We start from the raw sequence: 16,453 nt of genomic DNA, 5'->3' as shown, positions 1-16,453 counted from the left end.
ATTTTGTTCGTTTTATATCACAACGCTTGGGTATTAGTATACCTCATATGTACAGACAGGTTCTTTTTGTTTTTCTTCCCTTTTTACACTGTATACATACATATTCCTTTATAACTGCTAACTAGAAGTTAGAACGTGCTTTAATCTACACACTGTGCAGTTGTTGTAGTTATGTACTTACACACACACACACTTTGGTCACAAGGAGAGGACACCATTTTTGACTTGCCACGCTAAATAAAAGTGAAAGCCAGTTTCACTTTCGCAAACGAGGCGTTTGAAGAGGTTGTGCCTGCCACTGCGGGTTTTTTTAAAAAAATATAATTGTATATAATACAATCCTTGGTTGTATAAACAGGCATAGAATAAAAAAGTATTAGTACCGCTTTATAAAGCCTTAGCAAAGCCATTTCTGGAATACTGCATCCAGTTTTGGTCACATTATAAAAAAAAAAAAGATGTTGAGATTTTGGGAAAAGTGCAAAGAAGAGTAGCTAAGATGATTAAGGGCCGGGAGGCTAAAACATGTGAAGAAAGGTTGCAGGAATTGGGTATGGTTAGTCTAGAGAAAAGAGCGAATAGAATAGAAATGGCACAGCATTGCATTGCATAGAATAGAATTCTTTATTGGCCAAGTGTGATTTGACACACAAGGAATTTGTCTTTGGTGCATATACTCTCAGTGTACAAAAGGAAAAATAAAATACAATACATTCATCAAGAATCATAAGATACAAAACTTAGAGATAGTCATAGGTTACTAATAAGCAATCAAATTATACTAGAAAACAAAACTATAAATTTTAAAGATACAAGCAACATGGTTATAGTCATAAATGGAAAGAGATAGGTACTAGGAAGGAAGAGGAGAATAATAGTAATACAGTCTTGGTAGATAATTTGACAGTGTTGTAGGGATTAGATGTTTAGCAGAGAGATGGCACTTGGGAAAAAACTGCCCTTGTGTCTAGTTGTTCTGGTGTGCTCCATAGTGCCGTTTTGAGGGTAGGAGTTAAACAATTTAAGTCCAGGATGCGAGGGGACTGTAGATATTTTCACAGCTGCCTTTTTGACTCTTTGAGTAAGGGTGACATGATAGCAGTGTTCCAGTATTTGAGAGGCTGCCACCAAGAGCAGGGGCTCAGTTTATTTTCCAAAGCGTCAGAGGGTAGGACAAGAAACAATGAATGGAAACTAATCAAGGAGAGAAGCAACCTGGAATTGAGGAGAAACTTCTTAACAGTGACAACAATTAAGCAATGAAACAACTTGCCTTCAGAAGTTGTGGGTGCTTCATCACTGAAGGTTTTTAAGAAGAGACTGGACATTCACTTAACTGAAATTGTATGGGGTCTCCTGCTTGAGCAGAGGGCTGGACTAGAAGACCTCCAAGGTCCCTTCCAGCTCTACTCTGATTGATTGATACAAGAACATCAGCATTATAGCAGTGCCCCCCCCCCCCCCAGCATGACCTTAAATTTCCAAATGTGCCTAGGGGTAGTCGTCTACTTATAATCATTTAATGACTGACGTTCCAAATTTGGATGCTTGGCAACTGGTTCATATTTATGATGGTTGCAATGTCCTGGGGTCATGAGATCATCTTTTGCGAACTTCCGATAAGCAAAGTCAGTGGGGAAGCCAGGTTCATCATCTTACAACTGTATTACTACTAACTTAGCAACTGCATTGATTCATTTGATAGCGGTGGCAAGAAGGGTTGTGAAATTGAGCAAAATTTACTTAACTCTCTTGCATAGCCAGAGATATGTTGGGCTCAATTGTCCTTGTAAGCGGAGGACTATCTGTACTGATGGTAGGTTGAAGATCCTTTTTCCTTCTTGTTAGTTGTGAAGTCGTGTCCGACCCATTGCGACCCCATGGACAACGTTCCTCCAGGCCTTCCTGTCCTCTACCATCCTCTGGAGTCCATTTAAGCTCAGTGACTCCATCCAGCCACCGCATTCTCTGCCGTCCCCTTCTTCTTTTGCCCTCAGTCTTTCCTAGCATGAGGCTCTTCTCCAGGGAGTCCTTCTTCCTTCTCATTAGGTGGCCAAAGTATTTGAGTTTCCTCTTCAGGATCTGGCCTTCTAAAGAGCAGTCAGGGTTGATCTCTAGGACTGACAACTTTGATCGCCTTGCACTCCAAGGGACTCGCAGGAGTCTTCTCCAGCACCAGAGTTCAAAGGCCTCAATTCTTTGGCACTCAGCCTTCCTTATGGTCCAACTTTCACCGCCATGCATTGCAACTGGGAAAACCATAGCCTTGACTATACGCACTTTTGCCTCTGCTTTTCAATATACTGTCTAGATTTGCCATAGCTTTCTTCCCCAGGAGCAAGCGTCATTTAATTTCTTGGCTGCAGTCCCCATCTGTGGTGATCTTGGAGCCCAGGAAAATAAATTCTTTTTTCCCCTAAGTATGATCTAACTGTTTTGTCTCTAGGAAGCCCCAAAAGCATAAAGGGCAAAGTGTTCTACCTCTCTTCTCTTTTAGCAGTATGGACCAGACATTCAAAGATACATTGCTTTTGCATAAGGGGACCTCACTTGGTTATTATTTCTAATATCCAGCCTCTCTATGGTGAATTATGGTAGTGATTCATCTTCCCCTAATCATAATGAATCCGCTTCAGCTATAACCTTTGTAATTTTAATAAATACGATATTTGCAGTTGCCAGTGATGTGATTCAGTTTTTTGTAATCTTCAAAAAAACACATCAACAGTTTGGCTAAAAAAACAGGTATTGGTGAATTTATTTTTGGGTGGTTCCATACATACAATGGAATTTTATATATATTTTCTAGGACAGTCCTCTCCCATCATGGACCTTCGAATGTGAGCATTGCTGTGCAGGCTAGGTCTAGGGTTGCATGGGGGGATGGAAATTGAAATCCAACATATTTGGAAATCACAGAGACACATAAATGGCTCTAGAGAATGCAACCTTTAGCGTTGTTTTGCCTCGTCTTTTGTTGTTGAAGTTTGCTTAAGAAATTGGAGATAGTTAAAAAAAAAACGAATGTGACTCAGATTCCCTGATTAAACTATGTCTATTTTTTAAATTTCATTTCCTCTGTTCTCGCTGTTTTAAGCAATGTTTTATTTTCATGGTATTTTACTCTGATTTGATTGTTGAGAGTTACCCAGGGTAGTTGAGAGTCAAGCAGCATACAAATTTAATAAATTATTAATATTTTGGAAAAACAATGCTGCCTGCTTCCATCACAAACACAGGCTGCCTTAGTTCCCACCACAAATTGTGTCCACTGATATTTTATACCCAATTTATCTTTTATATTCCTATTTAGAGGTGATGTTCTCCTAAATACTCTCTCCACAGGTACGGGTTTTCCATCAGTTTTGTAATAGGAAGGGGACATTGTGTCAGTTTGTCAGTTTTCCAAGGAAAACAGTTATGTGTGAGAAAGCCAACTCGTATTATAGAATATAATTGCAGACCAGTATCTCCTACGGTAGTCCGTTTGTTAACATTAGTCATATAGAACATAAATAATTTAAAAGCTATTGCATATGTGTAATAAGAGCAGATTAACTTTAGTTTGAAATAATCCATGAACATTAAATCATTTGGAAAATTTTGTTGGAGTAAAATTATCTTTCAGCACGTCTAAAGAGTTCGAAGCGGATACACAGGTTTTCCAAGATTTTCATTTTATTATCTGGAAATGCCAGTCAGTATAGATGCAAAGTAAACCTTTCCATATTTTTTTTTAAATTAGGAAATAACCCTAATGTATATCTTAACAATTGGTCTGTGATGTTCTTTGCTATACTTTCAAAATAAAGTGTCCTGTTTATATGGCCTACAGATTGCAGATGAAGCGTGCAATCAGTGGTTATAGTAAAAAAGAGCCCTGGGAAATGCATTCTTGAGTAAATACTGTAGGAAAATATCTGCCAAATAATTCCCCAATATAACATGAGAAAATTAACAAGGGTTAGGCAGATTCTCTACAAAACACAAATAAATAAAAAAGATCTTTTGATTTCGGATGACACCGAAATACAATTTTATCATATTTTATCTATATCTTAAATTATTGTATTTACTCCAATTTCATTTTAGACTATTTTATTCCAATTCCATCTTAAATCGTATTTTATTCCAATTCCATTTTAAATTGTTTTTTTTATCAAATTTCATTTTAAATTGCTTTTATCAAATTTTAGTAAAAATTTGTTTCTGGAACTTTGCACTTTGATATGGCCCAAGGGCTAATCAATAAAGATTCCATGTCATTATGTCAAAAAGATCTTTTGAGATTGCAAGGGATCTTTCAACCAGAGTTAGTGATATTTTTTTAAAGCTGGAGGCAAAAAATAATGCAGAGAAAAATACGAAGGTATATTAACCGGGCCCACATTTTAAGACTTGATGCTTCTTAAAGAATGAAGGAAAATGCAGAGCCTAATTTAAGAAAAAGATTTTAAGGAGGGGGGAGAAAAATACGATTTTTCAGGCTATGGCCCTTCAGCTCCTCTCAAGGCAGCCCATGCAAGGGCCCAGTTAATAATGATAATGTTAATAATAATGATAATAAAAATAAATTATTATTATTATTATTATTATTATTATTATTATTATTATTATTATTATTATTATTATTATTATTATTAATAATAATAATAATAATAATAATAATAATAATAATAATAATAATAATAATAATAATAATAATAATAATAATAATAATAATAATAATGTGATAAAATCAAGAATGAAGAGTTGGCAGAACAAAGCATTGCATGGTCAATTTCTGGAAAAAATAAAAGATAAAGTGGACAGTGAAAAAACTTGGTTATGGTTAACAACAGGTACATTAAAGAAAGAAACAGAGTCACTAATCCTGGCTGCGCAAGAACAAGCTATCCGAACAAATGCCATTAAGGCCAAAATCGAAAAATCCTCTGATGATGCCAAATGCAGACTCTGCAAAGAAGTTGATGAAACTGTTGACCACATACTCAGCTGCTGTAAAAAAATCGCGCAGACTGATTATAAATTGAGGCACAATTCAGTAACACAAATGATCCACTGGAATTTGTTGCCAAAATTATAATATTAAAACAACAACAAACTGGTGGGAACATAAGCCTGAAAAAGTCACCGAAAATCAGATGGTCAAGATCCTATGGGATTTTCGTATACAAATGGACAAAATAGTGGCGCATAACACACCAGACATCACACTGGTTGAGAAAAAGAAGGTTACAATCATAGACATCGCAATTCCAGATGATAGCAGGGTCAACAAGAAGGAACATGAAAAAATCACGAAATACCAGGACCTAAAAATTGAAATTCAACAATTATGGCACAAACCAGGAGTGGTAATTCCAGTGGTAATCGGCACACTGGGTGCTATTCCAAAAGCACTGGAATTACATTTAAAACAGTTAAAACTTGACAAAATCACCATCAGTCAAATGCAAAAAGCTGCACTGCTTGGATCTGCACGTATATTACGAAAATACGTTACGATGTCCTAGGCCCCTGGGTGGGGCCCAACTAGTAATCGATGCCAAATCCGGCGAAATAACTGGCCGCTGTGATACAATCGTATAATAATAATAATAATAATAATAATAATAATAATAATAATAATAATAATAATAATGGAAAAAGTTATCGAAAATGAGAAGGTGAAGATCTTGTGGGACTTTCAAATATAAACGGATCGTCATTTGGAGCACAACACGCCAGATATGGTTATAGAGGGTCGAAATGTACAATTTATTGACATTGCTGTTCCTGGAGATGCCAAAGTCAAAGAAAAAGAACTAGAATAAATCATGAAAGATCGCGACCTGGCCATCGAAACTACACGGCTATGGATGAAGCATGTAACAGTGATACCCATTGTCATCGGGGCACTTGGCACCACGTCCAAGAATTTTACAAGACCCATCCACAAATTGCAGCTTCCTGCAATAACAACAGTGGAACTGCAAAAAAAACTGTGCTAATTCGAATATCTTATATTTTAAGAAGGTTCTTTGTTGACACCTAGGACGCTGGCAGCAAACCGTATCAACCATTAGCACCACTCACTGGTATTTGTAAGGCATTTTTGAATGTTCAGTTGGCTGAGTTTCATGTTTAATGGATAAAGTATATAATATAATACTTTATTTGTCAGTGCACAACATATGTACCCACATTGTGTTCACACGTTACGACCTGCGCACGTGAGGGCGGTCGCTGACCGGCTCCCGGGTCTGCACATATATGCGCGCACGTGTTTTGAGGGGGAGTTCCTGATGAAAGCCATGCTTTGTCACATTCGGTGGGTTAGCTTTGTTGCAACGGAGACCGGCCCAAATTTAGGAAACTATGCCGGAAAAGGGACCGGGATCCACAAAGTTGCCATTGCAAAGGGAAGCCTGTGAAGAGGCGTGTTGGGCTCCCCGAGACATAAAAGCACTTCCCCGCCTTCCGCAGCTGCCCTTCCGTCACGGGCAACCCCGCCACCCGCCGCCGCTCCTTCAGTAGCCGCATTGCGCCTGCGCTGCCGGAGCGCCCTGATTGGCCAAGGGGGTCCCTATATAAACGCAGCGCAGGCTCTGCCCGGATCTCTTGTTACGGCCGCCATTTTAATACTCGGGTCGGACCGCGTACTCAGTCAATCTCTTTCCTTTGCGTCGGTGTGCGCGCGCTTTTTTTTTCCCGCTCCCCCCTTTTCGGCCCGTTCCCGCTATGGAGGAGAACACCGACTACGGCAGTAGCAGCAACAACAACAACAATACAAGCTCCGGCGGTGGTGGCGGCGGCCAGGAAGAGTTCGCCGAAGGCTCGAAGATCAACGCCAGCAAGAACCAGCAGGATGACGGGTACGAAGGGGAATCGATCCCCCCACAAGCAGGGGGAAAGGGGAAGCTTGGCCGAACGAGGGAGGGAGAGCAGAAGGGGAGGAGACCGATTCGATGAGTCGGGCGCCATTTTGGCCTGTTTAAAAAAAAAAGGAATGGGGGGGAAGCCCTCAGCAAGGCCTTTCGCTCGGCAGCTGCCACGTGATCGCGCTCTTCCCTGCTGAGCGTCGCACCTCCCGCCTCTGCAATTCCCTTTGTGTCTTTTCACCCCCCCTCCACACACGTTGCTTCTCGCGAGAGGGAGGGCGGGTCTCCACGTCCGAATAGGTGGAGCGGCGGGAGGAGGTTGATCGTTACCTCGTGATGCAATCGGCAGCCTATAGGAAGAGAGTGGGCGGGCCTGGATGTTGAAAACGGGTCCTAAGCGGCCGCGAATGCGCGTTGCTGGCCCCATCGGGTGGGCGGGGCGAACTCAAACCTTGGGAACGTTGGAAGGGGGGGCGGAGTTGGCCAAGAAGGTGCCTTGTGGGCGGGGCGAGGCCGCCGCCGCCGCAAGATCCTTGCCGGGCTTCGCTTGGTGCCTTCCCTTCTGCGCCTTGCAAGCGTGGCTGGCCGAAAAGCCCCCGATTTATATATTTATATTTAAATACGTTTTATTTTTAAGAGGGATCTTGCGTCTGATTCTCCCCAGGGCGATCTTTTTCCAGGGTTCCAACCTTTCAGATCAAGATTCATTTTATTTGCCACTCTCCTTGATGTGGGGGAGCTGTGTGTTCTCTTAGATATATTAAATTATGGATTTTATTCTCGGCTGAGATTCAGTCCAACGCACATCGGGAGCTGAAGGATTGTCTTAAGGCAGGGGTCTCCAACTTTGGCAGCTTTAAAGCTTGTGGACTTCAACTCCCAGCATTCCTCAGCCAGCTTGATCGTTGCCTCGAGATGCAACCGGCAGCCTATAGGACGATAGTGGGCTGGGAATTGAAGTCCACAAGTCTTAAAGTTCCCACGGTTGGAGACCCCTAATGTAGAATAGACTGGTCCAGGCCTTAATAGCCCATTGACAAAGGTGGGGGAGGCTCTGCTGGCTGAGGAATGCTGGGAGTTGAAGTCACTAAGTTAAAGTCCTTAAAGTTGCCAAGGTTGGAGACCCCTGATGTAGAATAGACTGGCCCAGGCCTTAATGGCCCATTGACAAAGGTAGGGGGTGAGTTTCTGCCTCCCTTTTAGGGGAAATATTCTGCCCTTTTAATATTTGGTCTAAAGCATGGCCAACACTTTTTTAAATCTCTTTATTTCAACTCAGCATTGTTGGCTAAGGAATTGAGGGAATTGGAAGGCTGCATGTCTTTAAAGTTGCCAAGTTTGAGATTGGTCTAAAAGATGATAGGAGGCCAGAGAACGCCTTGGGGTTACAAGACTTACGACCACAATTGAACCCAAAACATCTGTGGCTAAGCAAGTTTTATATGGGACTTGCCCCATTTTACAAACTTTCCTGCCACAGTTAGGTAAATCAAGGCAGTTAAGTTAATAACTGCAGTTAAGTGAATCTGGATTCTCTATTGACTTTGCTTGTCAAAAAGTCACAAAAGTTGATCACGTATCTCTGGGGCACTGAAACCATCATAAATACACACCAGTTGCCAACTGTCCAACATTTGACCTTGGGGAAACAGTCTTGCAGTCACTTGTTCAGTGCTGTTGCAAGTTTGAATGATCACTAAATGAATCGTTAGAAGTTGAGAACTGCAAATAGCAGGAAGTGAGCCATGTGCAGGGCAAAGGTCTCCAACCCTGGCAACTTTTAAGACATGTGGCTTTGCTGGCTGTGGAACTCAGGGAGTTGAAGTCCACAAGGCTCAAAAGTTACCAAGGTTGGAGAACCCTGGCCTAGGGAGAGAGCTACAGGTAGCACTTGGAAGCCAAAATGGATCCAGAAAAGATGCAAAGGACTTGTATGATTAAACCTATGCAACAAGTTGCTTGGATTGTTACTTTGGGTGCAGATGAAGGATCCTTAATTCTTTGGACAATATAGTACAAATTTTGAGTGCTTCAAGTTTCAAATGTCACAAAAATGGCATTCTTCACAACTACAAAGGAGATATCTTTCCATCTTTCATATAGGTTTATAGAAGATATGTTTATATTTGAGGATTGTTGGTTTTCAGGAAGCCCACCTTAGCTTTAGTGTGATTCTGATGCTTGAGAATAAGATAAGTCTTAACTGATTTTGTGTTTGTTATGTGCCCCCTTAGCCAATTCATGGTTGATTGTTGTGAAGATAAAATGAGGCAATTGTGTGTGTGTGTGTGTGTGTGCGCTATTTTGACACAGAAGATAATGAAGCAAAATACAATCAAGGTAGTGTACACTGAAATTCTATATAGGAAAGTTTGAAGATGGCGAACTCTGAATCTACTGTTCCATTTTTCTATGGCAAACCTGAGGCCCCTATTGTGGCCTATTAGCAAAATCAACATATTAGTTATGCCTTACCATTTATCTCCCACTGCAAAATTTGTGGTTCCTTTAGCTTTTGGCAGACACATGATTTCGGTTTTCCTGTTGCAGTTATTTGTTTTTACATTTAAAAGAAGATTGCTTCATGAAGAAATGTCACTTTTGTAGAGAGCTGCAGTAATTGGACCTTCACTTCAAATGCATAAACCTCTTACATGCCTTTATGGTTAAGGAGAATTTACACAGTTGCAATGCAATGATTAAGAAATTGAACTGGCATCAGGAAGATCTGGATTTGCTTATCCAGTTCTCACAGAATTGCTGTGATAATTTGCAAAATACCTTTGTAACAAGTTCATAGGTACAATGCTATATTCTGATTTTATAGGAAGGTGTGATTGCCCACCTAACTTGGAATAAAATGCAAATTTTTGCTGTTTTTAGAAGTTATTTCCTTGGAATCTGTTGTTATTTTTTACTTTTTTTTCAACAATATTGAAGTAATCCAATTACTTTCCTTGATCTCTAATTACATCTAACTTTAGACTAAATACTGTAGTTTTGTTATTTTATCACACTGTTTTGATTCAGGGAAAAATTATTTAGGGAAAAAATCCCACTATAATCCATTAACCTTTTCAATAAACATACTCCAAATTTTGTCTATACAATACAATAGTAGAGTTGGAAGGGACCTTGGAGGTCTTCTAGTCCAACCCCCTGCCTAGGCACGAAACCCTATACCGTTTCAGACAATGGAGCTGAGATAGCTGGCCATAATTTCAGAATCTGTATAGACAAGCTCTTAATTTTTTAAAATAAAAAACCCTGCTTTTTAAAGACTTTCAAATGTTAATTATCAGAAGGGGATAATTTTTGAGATTGTTTATGTTCCTTACAGTCATATTTAGTAGAGACATGCAGAAATTTCAAACACCCAATCTCAGTACTTTATTCAAATAAGGTTTTTAGAGTTCAAAAAGTAATATTTTGACATGTATCATAAGTATGCCTGTACTATTCTATTGCATCATAAGTTTTACCACCCTATTTTGAAAATGGTGTTTCATGGTTGAATTGTGGGACTGTTTTGAATTTGGAATGTTTCCAGAATGGCTGAAGTCACTTTCTGTTTTGTTTTGCTTTTTTGCTTAAGATAGGTTGTTTATATATTCAAAATGTATTGCATACCTAGCATATGTAAAAAAAAACTATTTTGGATTGTTGGACAGTTGACTCTTCCCTTCACCTGATTCTAGGTGATATTCTGGTTCATTTACATGTTTTATAAATGTTGGAGAAGATTAATAATTTGTGTATAACAATGACATGTCTTAGAGATGGAAAGTAGATGAAGGAGGACATTCTGGAGGATTTTCTTTTCTTCCCCCTCCTGTTTCAATTAAAAAAATGTGTTTCTTTATATTTTTTTCCCCCAAGTACAATTTGCATCTGAACCATAAACCTGAATTGGGGCAAATTAGCTAATACATTTTTTTTAGATGAATGTATAACTGTTCGTATGAATGTCATTTTTTGAAACTTTTTTTCCCCATTCCAGTAAAATGTTCATTGGTGGTCTGAGCTGGGATACGAGCAAAAAAGACTTGACGGAGTATTTATCTCGCTTTGGCGAAGTGGTGGATTGCACAATAAAAACAGATCCTGTCACAGGGAGGTCAAGAGGGTTTGGGTTTGTGCTTTTCAAAGATGCTGCCAGTGTGGAGAAGGTAGGTAGTCATCTCTGTGGGACCATGGAATGTTCTCTAAACAGTTCCAAACACCTGGATCGATTTTTCCTCCTGGAACTAAATTATCAATAACTCTCTATTTTTAGGTCTTGGAACTGAAAGAACACAAATTGGATGGCAAGTTAATAGATCCCAAAAGGGCAAAAGCTCTGAAAGGGAAAGAGCCACCAAAAAAAGTGTTTGTTGGTGGACTGAGTCCGGATACATCTGAAGAACAAATCAAGGAGTATTTTGGTGGTTTTGGAGAGGTATAATCAATTTAAACCTTTATTTAAATGGGGTGTATGTATGTTATCCAGCATAATGTCTAGTTAAAAACATAGCTTATTGCAATAAGCTTGAGTAGCTTTTGACTAACTTGACCTGGGTAACTTCTAAATCAAGAAAGAGCAGCCCAAATAGCCTGCAAATATTGGGAATGAATGGGAGGGAATTTGCTTTGGGTTTTTTTTTTTTGATACATTAGTATTTGTAGCAAAAAGTGATTGTATTGTCAGGGTAGAGATGACACAAACATGGCAAAGTGTTAGTGATTATTTTCTAAAATGTTTTGTTGTATGGCAAAAGTGAAGAGGCTAAACTTTATGGAGTTAATTTAAAAGGTGTGAATGCAACTCCATAAAGTTTACGATACCTCCCAGGCAGTAAAAAAAAAAAAGGAAGAGAAGTGCTAAGAAAAAGAGTTTGTTTTAAAAATTGGAGCTCCTATATAAGGAGCTTGGGTCAGGTGTGAATACCCTTTGATTGTTGTTAATGTGGCTTTGCAGATTGAGAATATAGAGCTTCCCATGGACACAAAAACAAATGAAAGGAGAGGTTTCTGCTTCATCACATACTCGGATGAAGAACCAGTAAAGAAATTGCTGGAAAGCAGATACCATCAGATTGGTTCTGGCAAGGTATTTGCAATTTGTTACTTGCGGAAGCTGCAATAATTAACTTCATATATTCTTCATATATTTTGTATTGAAATTACACACTCTTTTTTTTGTCCTAGTGTGAGATCAAAGTAGCACAGCCCAAAGATGTATATAGGCAGCAGCAGCAGCAACAAAAGGGAGGCAGAGGTGCTTCATCTGGTGGGCGTGGGGGATCCAGAGGACGTGGCAGGGGTAAGTGTGGTAAATTGTAACTGGTGTATATAACTCATGAAATAAAATAATTTATGAAAAAATCCCTCAGTTTTAGCGTGAAGGAAAAGTACATCCTAGCTTTTCTCGTAAAAGGATAGGGCTAGTATTAAATAAGCTTTGGGATATCAGACCGGAAACTACGTTAGAAAGGAACAAAGCAAATACCGTCCCACCCACACATAAAGTGGGTGGAAATGTCTGCGTCTTATAGAGCGAATATTGCGGCAGGAGGAGGGGGGTTGGTGCGGTGCCAATTAATTCTAGGCAGCAGGGCTCACCACTGCCTATTGTTGCCGCTGCTGAAAGTTTGTGGGGAATGGGCTGCGGCGGCAAATAGGTGTGGCAAACGGGCGGTGGAGGCAGAGGCAGATTTCCCCCCCCCCCCCTTGTTCTCTAAATCTAATTGTGTCTTATAGTCCGGAGCATCTTATAGTCCAAAAAATACGGTACTTTGCAAATTTTTGTCATTATAGCAACTTCTTGTTTATTAATTTAAACACATGGTGGGCTTTTAACGCTGCAATCACTTCATTTTTAGGTCAAGGCCAAAATTGGAATCAAGGGTATAACAATTACTATGATCAAGGATACGGAAGTTACAACAGTCCTTACAGTGATCAAAGCTACAGCAGCTATGGGGGATATGATTATTCTGGGTACAATTACCCAAGTTACGGCTATGGCCAGGGATATGCTGACTACAGTGGTAAGAGTTTCATTTGACTTTCCATTTAATTATCCATTTTAGTTATATTACCTTTTCTAGTCAGTCTCTCTTTCCAGTCTGGAGATTCTCAGTCATCCAGGTCATGGTTGTCCCAAAGGTGCTTTTTTTTCTCAAGAGGCAACTGGACTTCCTTGTTTTTTCTTTGAAGGCGTTTCCCTTCTCGTCAGCAAGAAGCTGAAGAAGCTTCTTGGATGAGAAGCGAAACGTTTTCTCATCCAACCTTTGGGACAACTCTTTCCGGGAAGACCTGGTACTGTTGCACATGTTCAGAAGTGTAGGTGCATGCTTTTTGAAAACATTCCCTGTAGAGTGGTTGGGGAAATATTAACAGTTGTATTAGTTATTCAAAGAAGCATTGAGAAGTTCAGTTTTTTGAAAACCCTTTGAACTTGGAGCCCCGATAGCTGAATGGTTGAAGACGCTGAGCTTGTCAGCTGGAGAGCTGACAGCCTGGGTTTGAGACCGGAGCTCCATGCAAGGGGGTGAGATTCTGTTACTTGCTCCAGCTCCTGTCTGTCTCGCAGTTTGAAAGCATGCAAATGCGAGTAGATAAATAGGTATCACTTTGATGGGATGGTAACAGCGTTCTGGGCTCCTGTGGCGTAGAGCCATGCTGGCCAGTTGACCATGGAAATTGTCTTCGGACAATGCTGTGGTTCCCTTGGCCAAGAGTTGGGGATGAGGACTATGCTTTAGAGTTGGACATAACTGGACAGGGAAACCTTTACCTTCTTTAACTTTTAACTATGTTATTTGGACTGTCTAATGTCTTGATCTTGAGTTTATTGTAAATCACGGGGACCAAATCATTAAAAAAACTATCTTAAGTCAATATTCTGAAATGCTTTTTATAATAGTAGTTAAGGTAGAATATTTGTTAACATTGTTGATGTCAGTGTAGGAGTATTACAGATTTTTGTGTGTGTGTTTAAATAGTAAGGTCTAGCTTGACAAGAGTGCCTTTTTGTCAAACCAACCTGCAGTTTCTTACAGTTCCCAAAACTCCAATATTCTCTCTTGGAATAGGACAGCAAAGCACATATGGAAAGGCATCCCGAGGTGGCGGTAATCACCAAAACAACTACCAGCCATATTAAAGAAATACTTGGGAAGAAACAGGTGTGTATTGGGTGAATGCGTCACCTCTCCTATGTCTAATCTAATTTAAAGATCAATAGACAAATAATTTTTTTTAAAATCACTTCTCTTGGATAGCTTGTTTTTTTTAAAAAAAGAAAAATTAAAACGTGTGAATGTCTGTTAAACTTTCTGTTTTAAGTGTCTATAGATCTTTAATTCTGTAAAAGGTGATTCGTCGTCCTTAAGTATGTCAGAGAAACATAAGAGTTTTTCTGTTTACATTTTTTGTGTGCCAGGTGGTGTAGACGAATAATTAAACTTAATAGAAGTGTTAACCAACAGGTAAAGTACTGAAATGGGTACAACTTAAGCAAAACAAGATTGTTGTCTTCTAACTCTGACATTATACCTTGTTTGTACCCGCCAGCGGGAACTTCCTTGCAGGCCGTGTGTCACCCTGACCACGTCTATCTCTGGGGGTCGCACGTTGCAGGCAGAGCGCAAGGCATACACCAGAAAACGCTGTCCTGTGGTATGGTCTCTTCCAACTTCATGTACCAGCGTAAAGATTAAAGTGGAAAACTTCAGACTTTGGCTTCTTTTTAAAAATCTTTGAAGATATAAGTGTCTTAACTTAACTTAAAATGGTTTTTTACAGGAGTTAAAGTGCATAAATGCCTTTACAGCTTAATCATTTTTGGCCTTCTGTTTAGTGTTGTATATCAATTGTGGACCTCATTTTAAGTGTTCGTTCTTTAAGATTTAATGCTTGCTTTTTTTCTTTTATAGCTATTAGTGAAATCTACAAACCAAAACGAACTTTTAAATCTGGGAACATTAAAGATCATGTGCAAATAACAGCTTCTATTTTAACCACCTGGCTAACAATAATTTTCCTTGTTGTATTGCCATTTTTCTATTTTCATTAGCAGTTGAAGCTATGAAAGATTTCTACTACAGCTTTTGGTTTCTAGTAAAACAAGAGCTACTTGGCTGAGCTGCTACAGTTCTTTGACATAGCTCTATCATTTGAGCTGAACTGGTCAACCGGGATGTAAAATATAATTGGGTTATCAAAAAGTATTTCATGTTGACAGATGCATATGATCTTTAACGGTGAAGCAAGGAATAAATAGAGGACTTAAAGCAGTTCATGAAAATGGACCTTTTAAAAATTCTTCTAAACGTTGCACAGGTCTCATAATGATTTTGTCTTGGTTTTATAGGTAGAGACTACAGCAAAGCCATCTTGCAGAAGTTTAAAAGGACTTGACTGGAGGGTAGTCTTCATGACATGAAATTGTTTTGTAAAAGACTTTTAGTGTATGACACAGCAGTGTCTAACTGTACATAGTGACCGGCTAGTTTTCTTTATGGTTTTTACTTTTTTGTCCTTTTGTCATCTGTGTTACGATGCCAATGTGGTTCTTGTGTTTATACAATTTTATTTGTATTTCCTGTTGAATGACTCAAATAAAAAAACTTACCTTCTGTGACTGTTGCATTTTGAGGTTGTGCTCTTGGCACTGCTGTATAGTAGCAGAGGTGGACAGTTTTTGAGACTCCCGTCGCCATGCTTCCAACAGATGCTGGGACTTGCAGGTTCAGCAGCACTGGAGTGTGCCGTGATATGTACCTGGATTTTGAAAATTGCAGTGAGGAGGCTGCAAAAATAGAACGATATTTCAACAGTAGTGTCCTGTGTTGTAATGCCTTATGATTTGTTATAATTTTGTTAACTGCTGGGAATCTTCAGTATAGAAATGTTAATAAATAAATTTTCATGCATTGAAATGACCACTTTCTGATCACATGAAAATAGAGGCGAACACAAACCTTATTTATGTAGCCATCAACTTTGGGTAAGATGCTGACTGCTAAATAATTGAGCTTTTTTTAAATAACTTGTACTTTTGAGAATATATTCTGAATGTACTGCCACTTGAAACCTTTGTTATTTCTAATCCTCTTCCAAGATAATGCTGATAAAATATGACTGCAAAACCAATTTATGGAAGCAGGATAGTGGGTGTTTCTGGATAAATGATACTTCATCACTATGGAAGCAGCACAATTAGGATTGTTTTTTACTATAATTTTGTTGGTTAAAATGTTTTTTAAAAAGATTATCTGAAAATAATTTGGCTGGGCAAATATTTCAGCGAAGTAAAAAAATGGAGCCTGAATTATGCAGAAATTATGTTACTTAAAGCATAAGTAACAAAAGGATTTTACATACAAAAAACCCTTTATCAGATTAATTTGAAGTTTCCTGAATAGAAAATTTAATATGATTTTTTCAATCTTGATAAAATGTTAACATTTAAGTCTGTTCTAAAGATACAAAAATGTAGCATACTTGGGAAAGTTTGCATGTCAACCCAGCATTAGGAATCAATATAAACAGCTTCAAAACTTAACTACCTCATTCAGGCTAATTTTGTCTGTAAACTTAAGATT

General features: G+C 39.0%; 1 protein-coding gene across 2 annotated transcripts; it reads left to right on the top strand.

Moving 5' to 3' along the window:
• Positions 1-6,590: 6,590 nt before the first annotated feature.
• On the top strand, positions 6,591-15,489 carry HNRNPDL (heterogeneous nuclear ribonucleoprotein D like). 2 transcript variants are annotated; one of them, XR_014175869.1, is made up of 9 exons: positions 6,591-6,857; positions 10,864-11,032; positions 11,140-11,301; positions 11,821-11,952; positions 12,051-12,165; positions 12,725-12,892; positions 13,940-14,032; positions 14,421-14,525; positions 15,220-15,489. XR_014175869.1 is itself a non-coding variant. In XM_081959185.1 (8 exons), exons 1-7 carry the CDS (start codon positions 6,724-6,726, stop codon positions 14,008-14,010), a joined length of 951 nt encoding a protein of 316 aa, XP_081815311.1. In that variant the 5' UTR covers positions 6,592-6,723; the 3' UTR covers positions 14,011-14,032; positions 15,220-15,489. The 2 variants fall into 2 exon arrangements, 1 of the variants encoding a protein (XP_081815311.1); XM_081959185.1 differs by lacking the exon at positions 14,421-14,525 and having other exon boundaries at positions 6,592-6,857.
• Positions 15,490-16,453: the final 964 nt, after the last annotated feature.

Source organism: Natrix helvetica (genome assembly GCF_964273705.1).
Source record: "Natrix helvetica genome assembly, chromosome: 7".
Taxonomy (NCBI): domain Eukaryota; kingdom Metazoa; phylum Chordata; class Lepidosauria; order Squamata; family Natricidae; genus Natrix; species Natrix helvetica.
Note: the sequence above shows the minus strand (reverse complement) of the source record. Positions and strands in the feature narration are given on the sequence as shown.